Source organism: Glossina fuscipes, unplaced genomic scaffold (genome assembly GCF_014805625.2).
Source record: "Glossina fuscipes isolate IAEA_lab_2018 unplaced genomic scaffold, Yale_Gfus_2 2, whole genome shotgun sequence".
NCBI classification, from domain to species: domain Eukaryota; kingdom Metazoa; phylum Arthropoda; class Insecta; order Diptera; family Glossinidae; genus Glossina; species Glossina fuscipes.
Window position 1 is genome coordinate 31,322,954 of NW_023998416.1, and position 19,027 is coordinate 31,341,980.

The window sequence follows — 19,027 nt, forward strand, 5'->3', positions numbered from 1 at the left end:
GGACCAAATTAACAAAAGCCGTCGGCAAAACAAAACCTTTGCTTTTGGCATCATCTGCCGACCCCAACAGGAAGCCAATAGACATTAAACATAACTTATCATCAACACTAACTGGCGACCAACCAGAGCGATGTATCAACACGCAAATTTTCTTATAAAACATATCGCATATTGTTTAATTAAATAAATAAGCCAAGGAAGGGTATTAGTCTGGTTAGTAGTCATATTGTAGATTGTATTTTGATCATAATTCATGCAAGTGTGGTTGGTAGTCATATTGTAGATTGTATTTTGATCATAATTCATGCAAGTATGGTTAGTAGTAATATTGTAGATGGTATTTTGATCATAATTTATGCAAGTGTGGTTAGTAGTCATATTGTAGACTGTATTTTGATCATAATTCATGCAAGTATGGTTAGTAGTAATATTGTAGATGGTATTTTGATTATAATTTATGCAAAAATTGTTGAGTAGCAACACTGTTAGCGCGTAAAACCAAAGAGATGTTAAACTATGAAATACAGTCCTACAAAAACAACTCCGCAGCTATGTTAAAATGGACTCATGAGCTCATGTCGAAAACGACACAAAACTACTACTACATTCAACAAACATTGAATAAAAACACAGCGAAAAGTTAAAAACGATATGTTTTAGAATATGTTTTTTTTATGTAACGTGAAAACAGAAAGTACCTAAAGAAATATACTCTAAAATAGATAAAATTATCAAAAATATAGTTGCCTTGCCGCTCTCAATTTTTACATTCAAAAATGTGTAATCCATTATAGCAAACTGAATAAGAAATTAATTTTTCCAAATTTTCTCTTTTTACATTTCGTTTATGTATTTTGGGATTTTTAACATTTTTTATCTACTTTTATTTACCAAAAAAAGGGCAAACTTTTAATAGAAAAAAGACCATTTAACGTAAATTTATGAATTATAGTTTACTTATTGCCGACATTATCATTATGTCATCATTATGGTTATTATCATCATTATGTTTCATGCAATTGCTTCTACAATACTCTCATCTTTTATTATCAAATTCTTTACACTTACTTGACTTATTAAATGCTGTGTATTTTAATACATTTTATTTTTTTTTTTTTAAATGTTTTAATACACAAATTTTTTTTTTTTAATGTTATAATCTTTTGAGTTTTTTTTTAATTTTAATTTTATGTAAATATAAACAAATACCATATGCACAGGTTTGCTTTCCATAAATTGCAACGCTTCGAATGCTGTTAAGTGATAAGTTGTAAAGAAGTCGTTAGAACAACAACAAGTAACCAAGGCATACGTAAACGTACAAATTCCTCGCGGATCGCCTTCGCTGAATCAATATTCGCCATTTTTAATGTAGACAGACTATTATCGCAGTCCAGTTGAACAGATTTGTAGCATACGAAATCGAAAAAATTTGGTTTACTCTGACAGAAAATTTCTCCGTCTGAAGAAAAAAAAAGAATTAGAAAGAGAAGACAATATTTGATAGATTAGATTTTCTCACTGTTTTCATTTCCTTTTTCCTTCTTGTCGGGAAAATTGAAATTATTTTACTACAAGGAAAAAAATTTCAAAATTTCAAAAAAAACTGAAAAAAATCTAGAAAATCTTTTGGATGGATTTATATACATGTAAGCAATGTTAACAAGTGGTGATGCTCTCTCTTCATTTATTTCTTTCTTTTTTTTTCAAACGCAGTACAACAAAGTAAATTTTACTCTCAGAAATGGAATTTTACTCCCAGATAAATACATCTGCTAGTAAGCAACAAATATGAACATCGGATGTAAACAAAATTATGAAAGATGAATTTTACCTCATTTGTTTTTTTTTTTCTTGTAACAATAAATAAATGCATAGAGCACTAAAGATTTTAATTTGATGCAAAAGCAGCTTTTTCTCTGTGCCAGACAAAATCATTCTGCTCTAGATATATCTGCTGCCTAGGTAAGTGAAACGTGCAATGTTATTTTCTCTATTGGTTTAACAACATATTTAAAATTATGCAATATTAGAAAAAGCTATGCATTCTTCAACAAACCCTATATTGACGATTAGAAATTTTATGGTCTGTTTTATATCGAATTTTCTTCAATACTTTACATTTTATTTCAATATTTGCAATAATTATATAAATCATCAACGGACTCAAGTTTCCGTGAATTGTATTAACAAATTTATGAATAGTGAGGAATTAGATCCACATAATGTACAACATGACAGCTCCAAACGTAGGTGGGACAATTAAATCTTCGAGATGCATTTGATTCGAACTAAACGGACAAGAAACGCAAATGAAGTATGTGAAAAATCATGTTAATATATTGCAGCCCTTGAAATAAATGTTGTATTACAATGTAGTTGATCGATGGTGGCCAACATCATATGGATGTAATTCAACATTTTTAAGCACTTCTCCCACATTTAGTGTTGCTGGAGGTAGGTTCTATTTATTTATCTATTTACTTATCTATTTGTATACGAAATCTTATTTACTGTTAAATTGTTTTCATGCACTCGTCTGAACTTTCCTAGATATGTCAACAAGGTACCATTTGAAATTCTTGGTTGGACTTGGATTAAAGGCGACATTTTAAAATTATTTCGATTTAAAATAAGGTTTTTTTTTTCATTTTTTGCACAAAATAATGAAGAAAAAAACCATATTTTCGATTTAAAATAAAGTTTTTTTTTCATTATTTTGTGCAAAAAATGCGGGGCGGACCTATATACCTATTGCCCTTATTATATCTGCTTACCACTTGGGGTGAAAACTATAAATTGGTATGAGGGCGAACTAAATGCCATGGTCGGCCTCCTTCCAGCTAATTATGTTGAGGTAAGCAATTATAAAGTGATGATAATAAATTTTATTTTATTTGTTTTTTTTTTCTCTTTTTAATAAAATATATTATAGGTTTCGTATAGATCATCATCAGAGGAGAGATGCAATATTTAAAACAACAAACGCGACAAAAGCCATCAGAAGGTCACGCCCGGGCAAAGTATAATTTTCAAGCACAATCTGATATTGATTTATCGCTGATAAAGAAGAATTGGTTTCTGTAACGCGACGAGTAGACGAAACTTGGTTTGAAGGTCGATTAGCTAACAGAAAGAGCATCTTTCCAGTAGCCTATGTCAAGGTAAGCCTCTCAGATTAATTATGAAGAAGAAAAAGAATTGACTTTATCAAGCCATAGGTACTTATCGATACTGGAACTGAGGATGTAGTCACACGGACGGACCGCACAACGCACCGATGGACACATACCGTTCCAATATTAATCAAGAATTCAATACATTTATCCGCCTTGGCTATCACACTCAAACTGGTACCAAGAATTATTTTCTAAAAGGAGCTTCGCAAAGGATTAAAACGGACATACTACATGTCGACACCACTGTCTGTGGTACCAATAGTGTATTGAAGGTTATGGGAGCAAATCAAAACGAGTTTTCACTTTTGTTGCGGAAAATCCAGATAAAAAAAGACAATGTGTTGTAAATAGAGAGAGAACATAGTTATTTTCAATAAATTCTTTATCAGAAAATGGTGAAAAAAGTCAATGAGTCTGACCGCCACTTTATACAAATACGCAGTTTACGACCGCTCACTCTTTTACCACACTGTTTTAAAATTGGAATCAATCTTCTATATAAAATTGATTTCGATCCAACTTTTACGGCAACTGTTCATATATTTGAATTTGAATTGAATCACATTTAACGGGAAGATGAACTTATTAGACACTTGAATAATTGCCTTTATAACGTTGTGAATACAGTTTTTGTTAGCTTTACATTTGAGATGTGCTATTTTCATTCATTAGAGTAGCATTGGCCAGATGACTTGCTCCATTCATTCATCACACGCAACAAGAGTGTGTTGAATTTTACCGAATACATGATTCAAATCTAATCAATTGATATTTTTCTTTTTACCGAATACAGTAATTACGAGGATACAACCAGCAAAAGGAAAATACGTAAGACTATTAGGGCTTACGCTTGCATTAGTACAGACCTCGCCTATATGTAGTTTGATTTAATCAACATAATAATAATTTTTCTTAACAGTCACCAATTCGCCAGAAAAACTTCTCGCGCGATCTTCATATTTTCCACAATTAACAAGAAAAGCAAATTTTTTGGTTTCGATCTGAATTACTAAAAAAAAAAAAAAAATTATTAATTTTGTATTTCTTTTGTGCAGTTCAGACATTTTTTAAAATTTGATAAATGTGTGCATTAATAAAATACCACACAACTAATATGTTACAAAAAATTAATTAGGAAAATGAGAATTATTTTGCGAATAATACTTCACGGTGAATTAAATAAATGTAATATTTCAATTACAATTACGCATATAAAAATATACACAGTACTTCAAATGTGTAGAATTGATTTTGCTCGTTGATTTGAATTAAAATGAAAAAAAAAAAACATTTCAGGAGAAAAAATACTATTAAATCTTAAATCTAATTATACATATTTATAGGAATTGTTAAGAAATTGCCAGAATGTATTTTTGAAGAATGAAAAACGTTTAACGAGGTGTAATTAACTCAAACATAGCGTATTTCCAAGTCCAAGATCGGGCCAAGTTTTCAAAACGCGTACGATCATGTTCGTACATGTAGCCCAGCTCGGGTTCCATGCAAACCTGTCAATAGTATTTATATAAAAGTAAGCTCTCTTACATTTTCACATCATAATCGTAACTAACCTCGGTGTATGGATCGGTTAGCAAACTTTGCACTGAGAGTAGAACTTTTGAGACATTTAAAGCCAAGGACCAATTATGTTGAAATATATCAATGCCTACATCTCCATGCCGTGATACATTTGGATGCAAAATTTTAGTTAAAAAACGTACAGTGGGTGGAATCATAGGATATCTAAAAAGAATGAATATCATAGAGAATTTTTTCGTTCTTCTTCGTAAATTAAAAGGGCTGCGGGCTTACCTTTCAGGAAAGAATATAAATAAAAAGAATTTGCCACCTTCATAGGGGCTGCCAGCAGGCCCCAAAATACTAGCTTGCCAATATGTGTTTTGTTTATCCATTCGTCTATGCAATAAAAAAAGATAAGAAATTAAATTTTGTTTTTTTTTTTTGTTTTTGTACTTTATATCCATACGCTTCGTTAAAAATCCACTATTTACAATGTGTACAACAAAAAATCCGAAACATATTTGCGAGTTTATAATTGGAAAGACATGCAAAATTTTTAATATCGTGATGTATGCAGATAGAGGAAAAGGTGAGGATTGAAATTTTGTCGCACGAAACATCGCCTGGGTATACCCAGTGGCAGCTCCTGTCGTTTTTACCTTTAGTCTTTATTAAACATTCTAAGGCATTATTAAGGATTGTTAGGCATTGTTAAGCATTAAACATTTTTAAGCATTCTTAAGCATTGTTAAGCATGTCAAAATTAAGCAAAATGAAAAATTCTTAAGCATTGTTAAGCATTGTTAAGCATGTCAAAATTAAGCAAAGTTAAACATTACTAAACATTCTTAAGCAATGCTTCCAAACTTACATCGCATCGATACCTTCGGTGGCGTAACTATTCACTAGACGATAATCGTTTCTAAGAAAATTCATACGGATAGCGTTCTGACGTCCACGAGCCGGGGACTTGAGAGCCATTTGTAGCAGGCATGTGTGGCAGAAGCAAGACGACATTAAAGCGCCATAAAGTTTAAGCCAATCACTTACATCCACCAGGCTTTGGAAGAGAGGCCAACGTTCTTTTAAATACTTTCGCCACATTTGTTGCGACGTGTTACGGGCTATAATATTTTGCCACTGTTTGCACACCTCGCTAGCTTTCCACAAGGACATATCATCCAAGTACGAGAATATTATAATCATCATTTCTACAGGCAAAGCCAAGACATTATTAGGTGCAAGCAGAGCACCGACTGCCATCTCGGTAGCATTAACGCGGGCTTCACTTAATAAATCTACCATCTGATGTAAAGATTTAGGTGCTGCTGGTCTGGGTCTCTCCAAAGGCAAAACTTCATTAGGCATACACTCTATCCTCTCTATCCGCAAACCAATGTCAGGTGCCGGCATTTCAATGATATCATTATCCATTTCTAGCTCCACATCATCCACCACGTCTTCTTCATCGTCTTCATCGTGTTCGACGACAACCACGTCATCTTCAACCTCATCTTCATCTTCATTTTCTTCCTCTGTTTTATCCTTAAACGGAGGCTCGTCATTGCCAGAGTCTTCATCGTCAGAGATAGTAGTTACTAATTCAACCGGCTCGGTATTGTATAAAAAAGCGTGACAAGTACTGCATAAGGGCTCGCCGAAATTAGGGCCATAATAGCCATTGCATACCCAGCAAGTGCTACTGTTCTGCAAAATATAAAATGATCGTAAGCTTATTTTTTTAATACCTATTAAAAAGGACTTACGGGAAAATTAAAATGTTCCTCATCATGCTGATGTTCCATCTCTTCTTCTAATCCATCCATATCTTCATCATCACTTATATCGCGAGATTCCTGTTGCCGATGTTGCTGTAAATGATCAGGAACACAAAATGCCATCTTTTGTCCCAAAAAATTCAACTCCTTACTCGATAATTTGAAGAAAAGTGTCAACTGTAAATAAAAACAGCTGGTTGATGTTCACAATTAGTTTTATTCGTTCATTTCACTTTTATAAAACACGTAAAACACATCTGTGATTATACAATTGAAACACCTGATTCTTGCACATATGTTTAAGCAAACAAAATGTTGTTATTCAAAATGTAATCAAAAATTCAAAGCATATCAGAATGAAAAACAACTTTTATAATTGTCATTACTTATTTTAGTATTCAGAATTACGATAAATAGTAGAAATTCATTCACTTTTGAAATCTTTAAGATTTTTTTTTGTATTACATCGTTATCATTTCTATTATTGTTATACTTTTAGTATCCTATATCCATAACGGCGCATAGTGCAGAAAATCAATTAGAAGAAAGATAGATCTGTTGAATAAGGTCGGTTTTTAAAATATCTGCAAATAAAATGCTAAATTCGCTAATCTTATTAATTTATTATATTTGCGATAAGCATTTTATACAAAAACATATAAAAAGTAGCGATTGTATCACTGTGTTTGCCGCACATACCGTCCCAACACTCCATCTAAGAATTTATAAAAGATATACCCCATTAAAAAAAGAAATAAAAAAAGGAACAAATAAATGTGTGCGAAACGGACGGATGAGATGGACGACAATATCCCATCAAAAGAAAGGTTAAGAACAAGATTGGAGTGTAATAGGTATAGGTTGCGCCTACGATGCAATGGAAAATGAAATGATACTGGCTGTAGCCAAGCGGTCAACAGTATTTGTCGGCAGAAGCCTGTAATGAATGTAAAAGATAAAGATAACCTGGATTTTCAACATTATATAGCATAAAAATTTCACGGTTAGTTAGATTAAAAGCCGTAAGTATTGTCTCTGATAAATCATCAAACGAGAAAAACTCTCAGCACTATCAAATGATGGGAATATTCTTGTCTTATATGGCTATATACATTTACTGGGATGTTTAAGGAACTAATTTTTTTTTAAACATTCTAAAGAGTCTCCTAAGGAGCTGATGCACGGTTTGTTTAGTGATGTTGACGAAAATAATGGATATTTAGACATTGCATTGAAAAAATTTAATTAAACCTGATGCACGCATATTTTATTTTTAGCGACCGTTTTCTACTTAACACTGAATTAATTAATTATTTTGACATTTTTATTGACTACCGGTCATAAAATTAGTGCTTGTGTGTTCCTTGTCCAGGTTTGAGTCACTTAATATCAAACAAAGTGTTCCGAAACAAAAGTGACTATAATAAAATTCTTAATATCAGTTTTGCACTAACACAAGCTTCTTAGTTTATGAAAATCATAGATGGAGGTGTAAAAAGCAGCACAAGTAGAAGCCCGCTCAGAATATAGATAGGAAATATGTTGTGAATTAATAATTAATTTAAATTACTTTACTTTTATACTAATTTGTAAAATAGAAAACAAAAGAACTCGCTTATTCATCTTTGATGAAGTCACTGTTTTTGTTAAAGAATCACTGCAAATATATATCAAATTTTTGGCCAAAGAGTCGTAAGGGAGCACTCTTCCTTACCTTCTAAGAACGCAGAAAAAATTGTTGGTTAAATTTAAATATAAAATCTGTATTTAACTCTACCTAAGTTTATTGAACTGTAAAATCTTACAATTAAACGTCTAGTCTTATTATCTTCACTCGATTTATTTCTGATTGAAATTGTAATGCAACGCTGCATAATCTCGGTCTGCAGCTTTAAATCATAAAAAAATAAGACAGAGTTGGTTTCAATAAATGCAAATTCAAACATCGCAGACTGTAAATTTGCCCGACATTGAAAAATTCCCGGATATGCGCAACAAAGCTTACAATGTATTAGAAAGATTTTGAAAAACAATTTCTTATTTCGAATTTTTTTAATCTTTCTTTTTTTATTTTTATTTTATAGTACATTTAATAATGCTTTCATAAATGATATAAAAGCGAAACATAAGTATTAATACAGCTTTCCTTAAGTTATTTTCGCAAGTAAACATTAGCATGTAAGTGGTAGAGTAAATAAACAAACCTCGTGGTGAAAGCTCTAGGTATCAAAATTTGGTGTGGCAGCCAACAGTTATAAAACCACCGCGCAAACAACGACCATTCTTCAGCAGCAGTCAAACTAACAGTTAAGTCAAGAACCCCTTAAATAGTAGTAGTCTGTCGTCATGTCCGTCCTGAACGAGATCCTCAAGATAACAATCTTCTCTTGCCTCATTATCTTATATTATTCTCGGCCCGAAAGGATACCCTAGCCCTACCACTAACCAATGGTTGGAAGCTAGTTATTGTCCGGAACGGGGTCCGTAATAATGCAGTTACCTTGTAGGTTCTCGGTCAGAATACCCTAGCTTTGTAGCTAACAGATTGTTAGCTGTTAGATATTGTCCGTCTGGAGCTGGGTGCCCGTGATCGAAAAAGATACCCTAGCTCTGTAGCTAACCGGTGATCAACATTAGGTATTGTCCGTCCGGATCGTGGTCTTTAAAATAACAGCGTACTCCTGCACCATTATTTTATAGAGCCTCGGTCCAAAAGCACACCCCAGCCTTGCAAAGTCTAGTAGTCCGTTACTTTGTCTATACAGAAAGGGGTTCTTTAGGTAGCAGGCGTGCTGCTGCATCATTACCTTATGGATTCCCAACCCGAAAACACACCATAGGACCCTCATCCCTTTAGGAACCCGGTAGACTGCCTCCTGAACCACTAAAATAATAATTTATAAATCATACGCGACAATTTCATTTTAAAAACGAGGCTGCCCACTAAATACGTTTTGGTTTTTCTTTTCCAACAAGTAACTTCGCAAATACCGGCATTCTGTATTCTTCTTAAATTCTGCCAATATGTATATAATTTTACACGAAAACACGAAGGTTGCCTTAATTTATACAATAAATTTCTTGGAACGGACCACTGGACAACCCCGCACGAAACCCCGGCTATAGATATTCCCCACATTGTTCTTTCTACTAGTTGGAAATTTGTCAACATCATAACGTTTGCATAAAACCAGTGGATAAGAGTTGCTAGGTAAATGAAGGTACATTATGTTGTGCACACTTCTTGTAGTTCTCTTTCGTATAGCAATTTCACAATTGCGAATTACCATAGGTCTTGCTGGCTTAATCCATCCTAACTGACAATGCAAAAAAAAAAATTGCTTTCTCAAATACACCCAACCAGTGCAATATTGAAAATGACTATTAATTTCAATCAGGAATTTGTCATAAACAAATAAAATAAACATTATGAGTAGTGTTCACATTGAACCTTTTTTACACATCTCAGCGTATTTTCAGTTGTTGATTTGCTGAATAGAAGAGGAAGAAGATTATGAGTAGCCCTGTATAAGATTATAAGCAAAAAGTGCTTAGATACACTGCTGTTATTCTTTCACGTGAAAGTGTGTTACGGCGTAGAAGGTATTTCAGTTTATTAGCAAATTCGCGTTTAGAAGTTTAGATGAAACAGAAAAAAAAATTAGGTAAACTTTTATGATGTAAAACATATGAAAAATAATTTATTTTTGCCCTACTATGCAGGAGTTGGCTTAAGCTATGAAGAACGCCAAGTTATTGTGATTGGCGAAATCATTCAAGAGCTGCTGAAAGCGCATGAGGAGAAGAAAGATGTTAATATAAATCGAATGAAATCACGTATATCATCTAAGTACGGCTTAGAAAGTTCACCACGTTTGGTAGATATTATTGCAGCCGTACCTCAAGATGCAAAAAAGATACTGCTGCCTCAATTAAAAGCTAAACCTATTCGCACGGCGAGTGGAGTTAGTAGATCAATACTATAATGTTTAATTCTACTTTTTAATATACTCTCCTACCATGCTTAGATTGCTGTGGTAGCTGTTATGTGTAAACCACACCGATGCCCTCACATAAATATGACTGGGAACATTTGCGTATATTGCCCTGGCGGTCCGGATAGTGATTTTGAATATTCGACTCAGTCGTATACGGGCTATGAACCTACTTCCATGCGTGCTATAAGAGCTCGTTATAATCCTTTCCTACAAACTAAACATCGCGTAGAACAACTTAGGCAATTAGGACACTCGGTCGACAAAGTTGAATTTATTGTAATGGGCGGTACATTTATGTGCTTGCCAGAGGAATATCGCGATTATTTTATAAGAAATCTACATGATGCGTTATCCGGCCATACTAGTGCGAATGTAGCTGAAGCTGTTAAGTTTTCCGAGAAATCTCGAACCAAATGTATTGGCATTACAATTGAAACTCGACCAGACTATTGTCTAAAGCGTCATATATCTGATATGCTGTCTTACGGCTGCACTCGTTTGGAAATTGGAGTGCAATCGGTTTATGAGGATGTAGCTCGAGATACGAATCGAGGCCACACTGTAAGGGCAGTTTGCGAAAGTTTTCAGCTAGGGAAAGACTCCGGATATAAAATTGTAGCTCATATGATGCCTGATTTGCCAAACGTCGATTTCGAAAGAGATATCGACCAATTTATCGTAAGTTATATATATATATATATATATATATTTAGCAATAACAAAACAGTATATTAAAGTTACGGTAAATTTTAGGAGTACTTTGAAAATCCTGCCTTTCGTTCGGACGGGTTAAAAATTTATCCTACTTTGGTGATACGTGGTACAGGGCTTTATGAACTGTGGAAAACTGGCCGTTATAAATCATATCCACCATCTATGTTAGTGGATTTGGTAGCTAAGATTTTAGCACTAGTACCGCCTTGGACTAGGGTTTATCGTGTGCAACGTGACATACCAATGCCACTCGTGAGGTTCGAAATATCTTACGTTAATCTTTACTTTTACATATTAAGTTCATATCGATTTTCTCGCGCAGTTCGGGTGTTGAATATGGTAATTTACGAGAACTATCTCTAGCTCGAATGAAAGACCTCGGCATAGAATGCCGTGATGTTCGTACCCGCGAAGTAGGTATACAGGAAATCCACAATAAGATACGACCGTATGAAATCGAGCTCATACGTCGTGATTATGTAGCTAACGGTGGCTGGGAAACCTTCCTATCTTACGAAGATCCTACTCAAGATATTCTTGTGGGTTTGTTACGATTACGCAAATGTTCTCCGGAAACTTTTCGCCCAGAATTGAAGAAAGAACAATGCTCCATAGTGAGAGAACTTCATGTTTACGGCTCCGTGGTTCCGGTTAGTGCCAGAGATCCGACTAAATTTCAGCATCAAGGTTTTGGCATGCTTTTAATGGAGGAAGCTGAACGACTTGCACGCGAAGAGCATGGAAGTACCAAGTTGGCAGTTATCTCTGGTGTTGGCACCCGTGATTATTATCGAAAATTAGGCTATGAATTAGATGGCCCCTATATGTCAAAGCAATTATGAAGCATTATACATCTCCCGCTTTTGTGTGTATTTAGATTTAACTAAAAATATATTAAAAATATTACTTAGAAATCAAATGACATTAAAATACAAAAATTAATAACAAAGGAGGGAGGAAAGTAGGATTTCTCTATAGCAATTGTACGCGAGAAGTCTTAAGTCACACTATGGCTTCTGCTGATCCAAAGACTATAAATATAAACCATCCTATGAGATTTATTCCAGCGGCCGCACTAAATACCATCGGCCAACTTTGTGTTACTTCCAATATATGGCCTGCCAAGTAAACACCTAAAAAACCGGGCACCGCTCCCACGGTGTTCATTAAACCGAATACACTTCCCGAATGTGAAGGAGCCAAATCCTGCGGATTAACTGTAACTGCATTATTATGGAAGCCCGTGCCTCCTGTTCAAGCAGAAAGAAAAAACACATCACATGGAATGTATTACAATTTCAAAAAGCAACAGCGAACTAAATTTCATTGTATTAATGTAAGATAAAGGCTTTAGGATGAAGCCTTGTTGTTATTAGTTCGCCGCAGCATGTAATTTCTTTCAAAAAATTTACCTATAATTAAAGTCATGCAAACTAACGCCGTATAAAAATCTGAAGTTCTGCTCATAGTAAATAAGGCTAAGTTTTGGGCAGCAAAACAACAACTTTGTATAATTTTACGTACTGTCGACGTGGACCAATCACGGGCCAATAAATGGCCTGTCAAGTACTTGGCAAAGAAGGTGCTCGGTGGTAAAGATAACCAAGGTATCATATTCACCACCCATCCTTTAGCATGTGGAAATCCATCATGAAAATAAGTGGGCAGCCAAGAGAGCAAAACAAAAAAACAATTCATTTCGCAGGCATGCGTAAGAACGCAAGCCCAAAACGACAAACGACTAAAATAACGTAACCACGGGACATTATCAATGCTGGATTTGTTATTAACGCACAAGCGTGACACATTTATAATACGATTACGTTCGCCAGCCATCGCATAATAACGTAGTATTAAAGCCCAGGCGAAACCCATAAAACCTATAACACGAAACACGTAAGACCAGCCAAAATAATCCAATACAAATGAGCCTAAAATGCCCGTTAGTAGAGTACCCATCGCTGAGCCAGATGTTAATAAACCGAAAAAACTTGTGCGTTCTGTTGAGCAAAGATTCTATAAAAGAAAAATCCTTAGTGTGCAAGCAAAGTTTTTTTGTTTCTTTTACAAATCACTTACCTGGCTAGTTAAGCTAATCATGCTGGGAAAATGTACGCCTTGAAAGGCTCCGTTGATTATGCGAACGAGTACTATAAATGGAATGGCGTAGCTTTTGAAATATGGGGCCTCCCATATTATGTTTGGCATTAGGAATGTTAATAAAGACCAACCGATAGCAGCAAATAAAATTACTCGTTGACCACCAAAGCGGTCGCTAAAATAACCACCAACCACCTTCGAAAGGCGTAGAAATTAAAATCAATTAATTCAATCTAGCAAATACACCACCTGAGTAAGTGTATAGCCCCAGAAAAAGGAGCTTAATACTGTTCCCGAATCTGTTTTACTCCATTTTGCCTCTGCTGCCACCGATGGAACCAATAATGGCATAGTGGTCCGCGTGGAATACAACATACATGTGCCTGTTAAAAGTGTTATAAACCAAACTCGTTTTTCTTGTCTACAAAAAAAAGAGATGCACAATAATAGATGATAAATAAATGAAAAATGTTCCGAACCAACCGATTCCATACGGATTGATTATCCACAAGTTCATTTCTCAATAAGGAAAATTTAATTTTATCATCCATATTTTTATTTATTAAAATTTTTTGATGCACATACAAATATACAAACGTAATTCTACCAAATCGCGTCGTCAGCTTTTAAGAAAAACCATTTTGCTGCGAAAAAACTGTAAGAGCATAAAAATTTGTTGAATTTAAATATTTGAGGCATACACATTTATGAACATTTTTCTTGTTTGCTTATTATTTGTGTTATTTATTTGTTTTTGGATATATATTTAAAGACTTCTAGACTAGCGAGATAACAGATGTTTAAAACATATGGCTTATTATCTACTTACATCTGTCATCCACTAGAAAATGTGTTCGTATGGCAATTGGTAATAAAATAAATATAAAAATGTATATTATATAGTAAAGTATGAAAGTGTAAAATGTAAACAAAAATATATGTACAATTTGCTCCGTGTAGTTCACGATGGCCCGTTCAAACGTACCTTTTCGAAAATATTTGAGTGATTACAATTTGCAGTAACAGTATAACTGCGGAAATCGTGCAGATTTCGAAAACACTAACAACCGGTATTGTTAGAAGAGTTGTCAATTCGCTGTAATTGACAAGCTGTCAACCGTGAAGAAGAAGTAGATTTAGCTTGCATACATTTTTTCACCGACCCCTGCACAATTTTGCGTGAAAAAAATTTAAAAATATTGTATGAAAATTATTTAAATTACCAAGTTTTGGGAAAAAATGGCTCCGTTTAAACGCCAGCGCCAACCGAAAATGACAACGCAGGCTCTGTTAGATTTTGATTTAGGCGAAAGTTCATCAGACAGTGATTTTCGCATCGATGATTATGATTCACCTAACTCTAAGGATGATGAAGATGGCGAATGTAATTCCTCTAGCACAGCTGATACCTCATCAGAAGATAGCAATGCGGAAGATGATTCCGAAGACTCTACAATGCAATTGAAACAATTGCTGGCCGAAGGTGTAGATGCGGAAACGGGCGACGGACTTGAAAACGCATGCCCTGCCAGTGACAAACTAGAAGAGATATTAAAAAAACAAGACGTCAAATTAGAAGAGCAATCTAAAGTAAACATTAAACCCATATGCTGCGTCTGCCTGGGTGATCGTAGCGATGATTCTAATGAAATAGTAGAATGCGATGGATGCAGTGTGTCTGTACATGAAGGATGCTACGGTGTTAGTGATAATAATAGCATATCGAGCACGAATTCCACGTGCTCGACAGAACCTTGGTTTTGTGAAGCTTGCAGGGCCGGAGTTTCGGAACCTACATGTGAACTATGCCCCAATAAAGGCGGTATTTATAAAGAAACGGATGTAGGAAAATGGGTACATTTGGTTTGCGCTCTATATGTACCGGGTGTAGCATTTGGTGAAGTGGACCAACTATCGTCTGTGACCTTATTTGAAATGCAGTATAATAAATGGGGTGGTAAAGCTTGCTCTTTATGTGAAAATTCACGTTTTGCGCGCACAGGCGTATGTATAGGTTGTGATGCTGGTATGTGTAAGACTTACTTTCATGTAACTTGTGCCCAGGCGGCAGGTTTCCTAACAGAAGCTCATCACGAAGAGGCTGATGTCGCCGATCCATTCTATGCTCACTGCAAAGTTCACTCTGAAAAAGAAATGATTAAGAAGCGTAAGCGAAATTTTCACACCCTGCGTCTCAATTTAGAACAGAAGCAAAAGGAGCGAAAACTACTTAAATTAGAAGAACCCTGCCCGGCTCAAATGCGCATACAGAGAAAGTTACAGAAATATCAAAGTAAATATGCGGCTCATAAGCAGATGAGGCCCCAACCCTGGGTGCCTACGCAAAAAATGTCACGTTTGCTTACCACGTCTGCATCGGCTTGTCGACGACTGTTAGCCAAGGCCGATGTGATGTCGGTGGATGTTGATCTTATGGAAAGGCAAGAAGCACAAATAGCCGCCCTAACTGATATACGCAAAAAGTGGCATGTAGCTCCAGCCTTCAGCGTAGAGTTTATTGCTTACTACTTGGACCGCATTTCGCGAACAAAAGAATTGAAGCAACAATTGAAGGAGATGTTCGAGCAAAACTCTGCACTAACAAAAGACCAAGATACCTTACGCAACGACTATGACTCCTTGTTGGATAAAAATAAAGATCTTAAAACAAAGAATGAAAATTTGATGGATTCCATTAATGAAATTCAAAAACAAATATCATCATTATGTCCGAACAAAAATTTACCAAACCCTGCAAATATAGGTTGTCAAGCGTCAATTGAGAACTCTAAACCATGTAGTACAAGTACACCGCCATCCAGACCCATAAGTGTTCCAACAGCAGCTGCTTTGAAAATGGGGGTTGGTTTTCCTTTGTCTCACCTGGGGCCACCAGGTTCCAAAGTAGATTCCAATCGTCTATTAAGCACACACGTGAACAATTCGCCGTCAACGCAAATGCCGATGTCTCCTGCAATGGATTTGCCTGTTTATCCAAGTACTTCCACTATTCCAACCGCTCCCACGGTAACAGTGCCTACATATGAATGCGGTATCTGTAAGAAAATGACAGACCAACACTTGTTGGCTAAATGCGATACATGCAAATTGCATTATCACTTAGGTTGTTTGAATCCTCCGTTAACTAGACACCCCAAGAAATCGAAACTTTATGGTTGGCAATGCTCGGAATGTGATAAATCTGATGAGTCAGATGTAGTAAGAGAATTACCTAAGGGACCTCGTAAATCACGTACACGTTTTAATAAGGACGGCTTAATAGTACCCGTAGATAAACAAGTGTGTGATGAAACGCAGCAAAATTTAAACTCAACGAAAAAGCGTACCCTCGAAGCACAAACTAACGTATCACAAACGCTTTCATCACCTTCCTTGAAAAGATCGCACAATAGATCATTCTCTACGGTTGAAGATGTAGAAGACAATCAGAAAAAACTTGCAAATTCTGATAGTGCAACAAAATTAAGCAAAAAACCTAAATCAAGTTTAAATTATGGAAAGCCTCCCTCACAGCAGCAACAAATTGCATCGAAAAAAACTAAGCTTAATAACGAAGGTAAGAAAGAAAATTTTATATTTATAGCATCTCATGTTCTTAATTATTTTTGCGTGCAGACTTTCACTCGGTCTCAATTAAAGAACCAGCAACCAACTCCACTCACAATGAAAAGTTCGCGGTAGAAGAAATATCGTCAATCGTAAATACGACGCAACCGCCGATTGTGATGGACAGCGTCATGCAAATGAATGTCGAAGCGGACCCTTTAGCTATACCTGCCCCCCTACTCGCTAATAATGCGCAAGTAACTTTGCCAGATACGGTTGGCAGTTCCTCAAAACAGGCGCGCAAGCAAAAACGCAAAGATAAACATAAAAACAAACATAATCCGTTGTCAGATAATGAAAGAATATCCAATAAAGAGCACAAACATAAACGTAAGAAAAGCAGGCGTGATTCAGAAGCACCCACTGATACTCTTGCTGGCATACCGAAAATCAAAATTAAATTCAAAACATTGCCGTTACCCGGAGAAGTAACTCCCGAGGCTCAATTTTTCTATGTCCCCGCTAATATGGTGCGTTCGGCTGGTGAAGCTTCGCGACCTACTTCAGTGGAAACTATCGAAGATATGCCCAGAGTATCGACACCAGTGCAAAAAGTCACAGAGGATACGGTGGCAACCAATAAAGGCCAACTTACTTCGCCCCGTTCTACTTCCAGTAAATATGCAATAAATTCACCGGTCAAAACGACGCCATCGTCTCGTAAAAGCAGTCCTCGTAAACCCAGTCAGCGTCGTACCTCAATATCCGCTCGTCCGTCTAAAGCTGCAGCCGTCAATGCAAACCAAAATTTAACTTGTTGCGTATGCCAAAATTCGGGCACTTCCGGGAATGCCGTAACTTGCGACGAATGCCGACGTCATTACCATTTCACCTGTTTAGATCCACCACTTAAAAAATCGCCAAAAATACGTGGCTACTCATGGCATTGTGCGGACTGTGATCCTACTGAAGAGGAAAAAATCTAATTCCATTGGTTATGGTTTTATATATTTATACATATATGTATATATATATATATATATATCTATTTAGACATACACACATTCTTTCCCACGAACGGGGATTCCCGAGATTCACTTGAAAAGTACACGTGTATATTTATGTATATACATAAATAAAAATTGGAACATGTTCGTTGAAAACGTATAGTTGTAAAATTGAAAAGCTGTACCTATACGTTTCTGGACGCGATAGCTAAGTCTCCACTATGCGCCAAATGTGGTTTAAATACCTTTCGAACGATTTGTCCCACTTCTTATATATACTTTTGGTTTCATAAATCACTAAAATTCAAAAATAAGCTGTCAATCTGTTTATACATTATTTACCTTTGATTTCGCCTAATCTTAATTTTTTTGTTTTTTATTTATTAAATTTTTTTCTTATTAGCCGTGATCAATACAATAGGAATAAGTTAACATTCATTGTTATTATTTTTAAAAAACAAAAAAAAAAAAAAACAGTCAAATCTCCGCCTAAAACTATGCTATAAAACAATGCTAAACGTAAGATAGCCAATAAAAATCAAACCTACACTAAAAGCGAAAAAATAAAAACAAAAGATTTTCATTTTATCCAATCTAAAAAAATAGAGTTTCATTGAAATTAGCGCACGAGGTCGACTACGTCGAATTGTGTATTTAAGGGATATATTTTTACATCACGAATATAATTTTACCAATTAGAGACTCAGTTGTCCGCTAAATCATTTTATAGTAATCTAGCAATTACTTCTACTGAATATATAATTTCTTCCTATTCCTTTTTTCTCTTTCTCTGAAAAATTAGTTAAAATTTAACCTGTCAAGTTAAAATTATTAATTATTAATATTTTTTAAATCCATAAATATTAAATGATTAACTTTATTTATTTTATTTTCATTTAGATTTACAAATATTAGATGATTAAGTTTATTTATTTTATTTTCACTTAGATTTATAATTTTTAATATAATAAAAAAATTTTAATATAAAAAACAAATCAAATCAAATTTATCAAATAAAAATTTTATATCCTTAAATTGAAAATGATAACTAGTTTATTCTTTTGACCGTTCGTCAAGGATTTTTAACTTTTCATTAAATTGAATAAGAACGTTTCTAGGAATTTTAATAATTCCATCTTTATATTGACTAATCCCCTCTCGCC

At 34.9% G+C, this 19,027-nt stretch overlaps 4 protein-coding genes across 4 annotated transcripts; 2 read left to right on the forward strand and 2 right to left on the reverse strand.

Annotated features, from left to right (window-relative positions):
• Positions 1-4,216: 4,216 nt before the first annotated feature.
• LOC119633457 lies at positions 4,217-8,207 on the reverse strand. Its single transcript, XM_038027020.1, has 6 exons — positions 8,193-8,207; positions 6,467-6,655; positions 5,572-6,407; positions 4,992-5,096; positions 4,751-4,922; positions 4,217-4,687 (listed from the first exon to the last, which is right to left on the reverse strand). Exons 2-6 carry the CDS (start codon positions 6,599-6,601, stop codon positions 4,571-4,573), a joined length of 1,365 nt encoding a protein of 454 aa, XP_037882948.1. The 5' UTR covers positions 6,602-6,655; positions 8,193-8,207; the 3' UTR covers positions 4,217-4,570.
• A 1,830-nt stretch (positions 8,208-10,037) lies between these two features.
• Positions 10,038-12,126, forward strand: LOC119633918 (elongator complex protein 3). Its single transcript, XM_038027750.1, has 5 exons — positions 10,038-10,143; positions 10,202-10,443; positions 10,507-11,154; positions 11,230-11,447; positions 11,513-12,126. Exons 1-5 carry the CDS (start codon positions 10,122-10,124, stop codon positions 12,030-12,032), a joined length of 1,650 nt encoding a protein of 549 aa, XP_037883678.1. The 5' UTR covers positions 10,038-10,121; the 3' UTR covers positions 12,033-12,126.
• A 42-nt stretch (positions 12,127-12,168) lies between these two features.
• LOC119633919 (solute carrier family 17 member 9) lies at positions 12,169-14,118 on the reverse strand. Its single transcript, XM_038027751.1, has 5 exons — positions 13,774-14,118; positions 13,540-13,711; positions 13,270-13,485; positions 12,603-13,206; positions 12,169-12,440 (listed from the first exon to the last, which is right to left on the reverse strand). Exons 1-5 carry the CDS (start codon positions 13,839-13,841, stop codon positions 12,193-12,195), a joined length of 1,308 nt encoding a protein of 435 aa, XP_037883679.1. The 5' UTR covers positions 13,842-14,118; the 3' UTR covers positions 12,169-12,192.
• Positions 14,119-14,294: 176 nt separating this feature from the next.
• LOC119633965 (PHD finger protein 14) lies at positions 14,295-18,296 on the forward strand. Its single transcript, XM_038027821.1, has 2 exons — positions 14,295-16,867; positions 16,927-18,296. Exons 1-2 carry the CDS (start codon positions 14,530-14,532, stop codon positions 17,841-17,843), a joined length of 3,255 nt encoding a protein of 1,084 aa, XP_037883749.1. The 5' UTR covers positions 14,295-14,529; the 3' UTR covers positions 17,844-18,296.
• Positions 18,297-19,027: the final 731 nt, after the last annotated feature.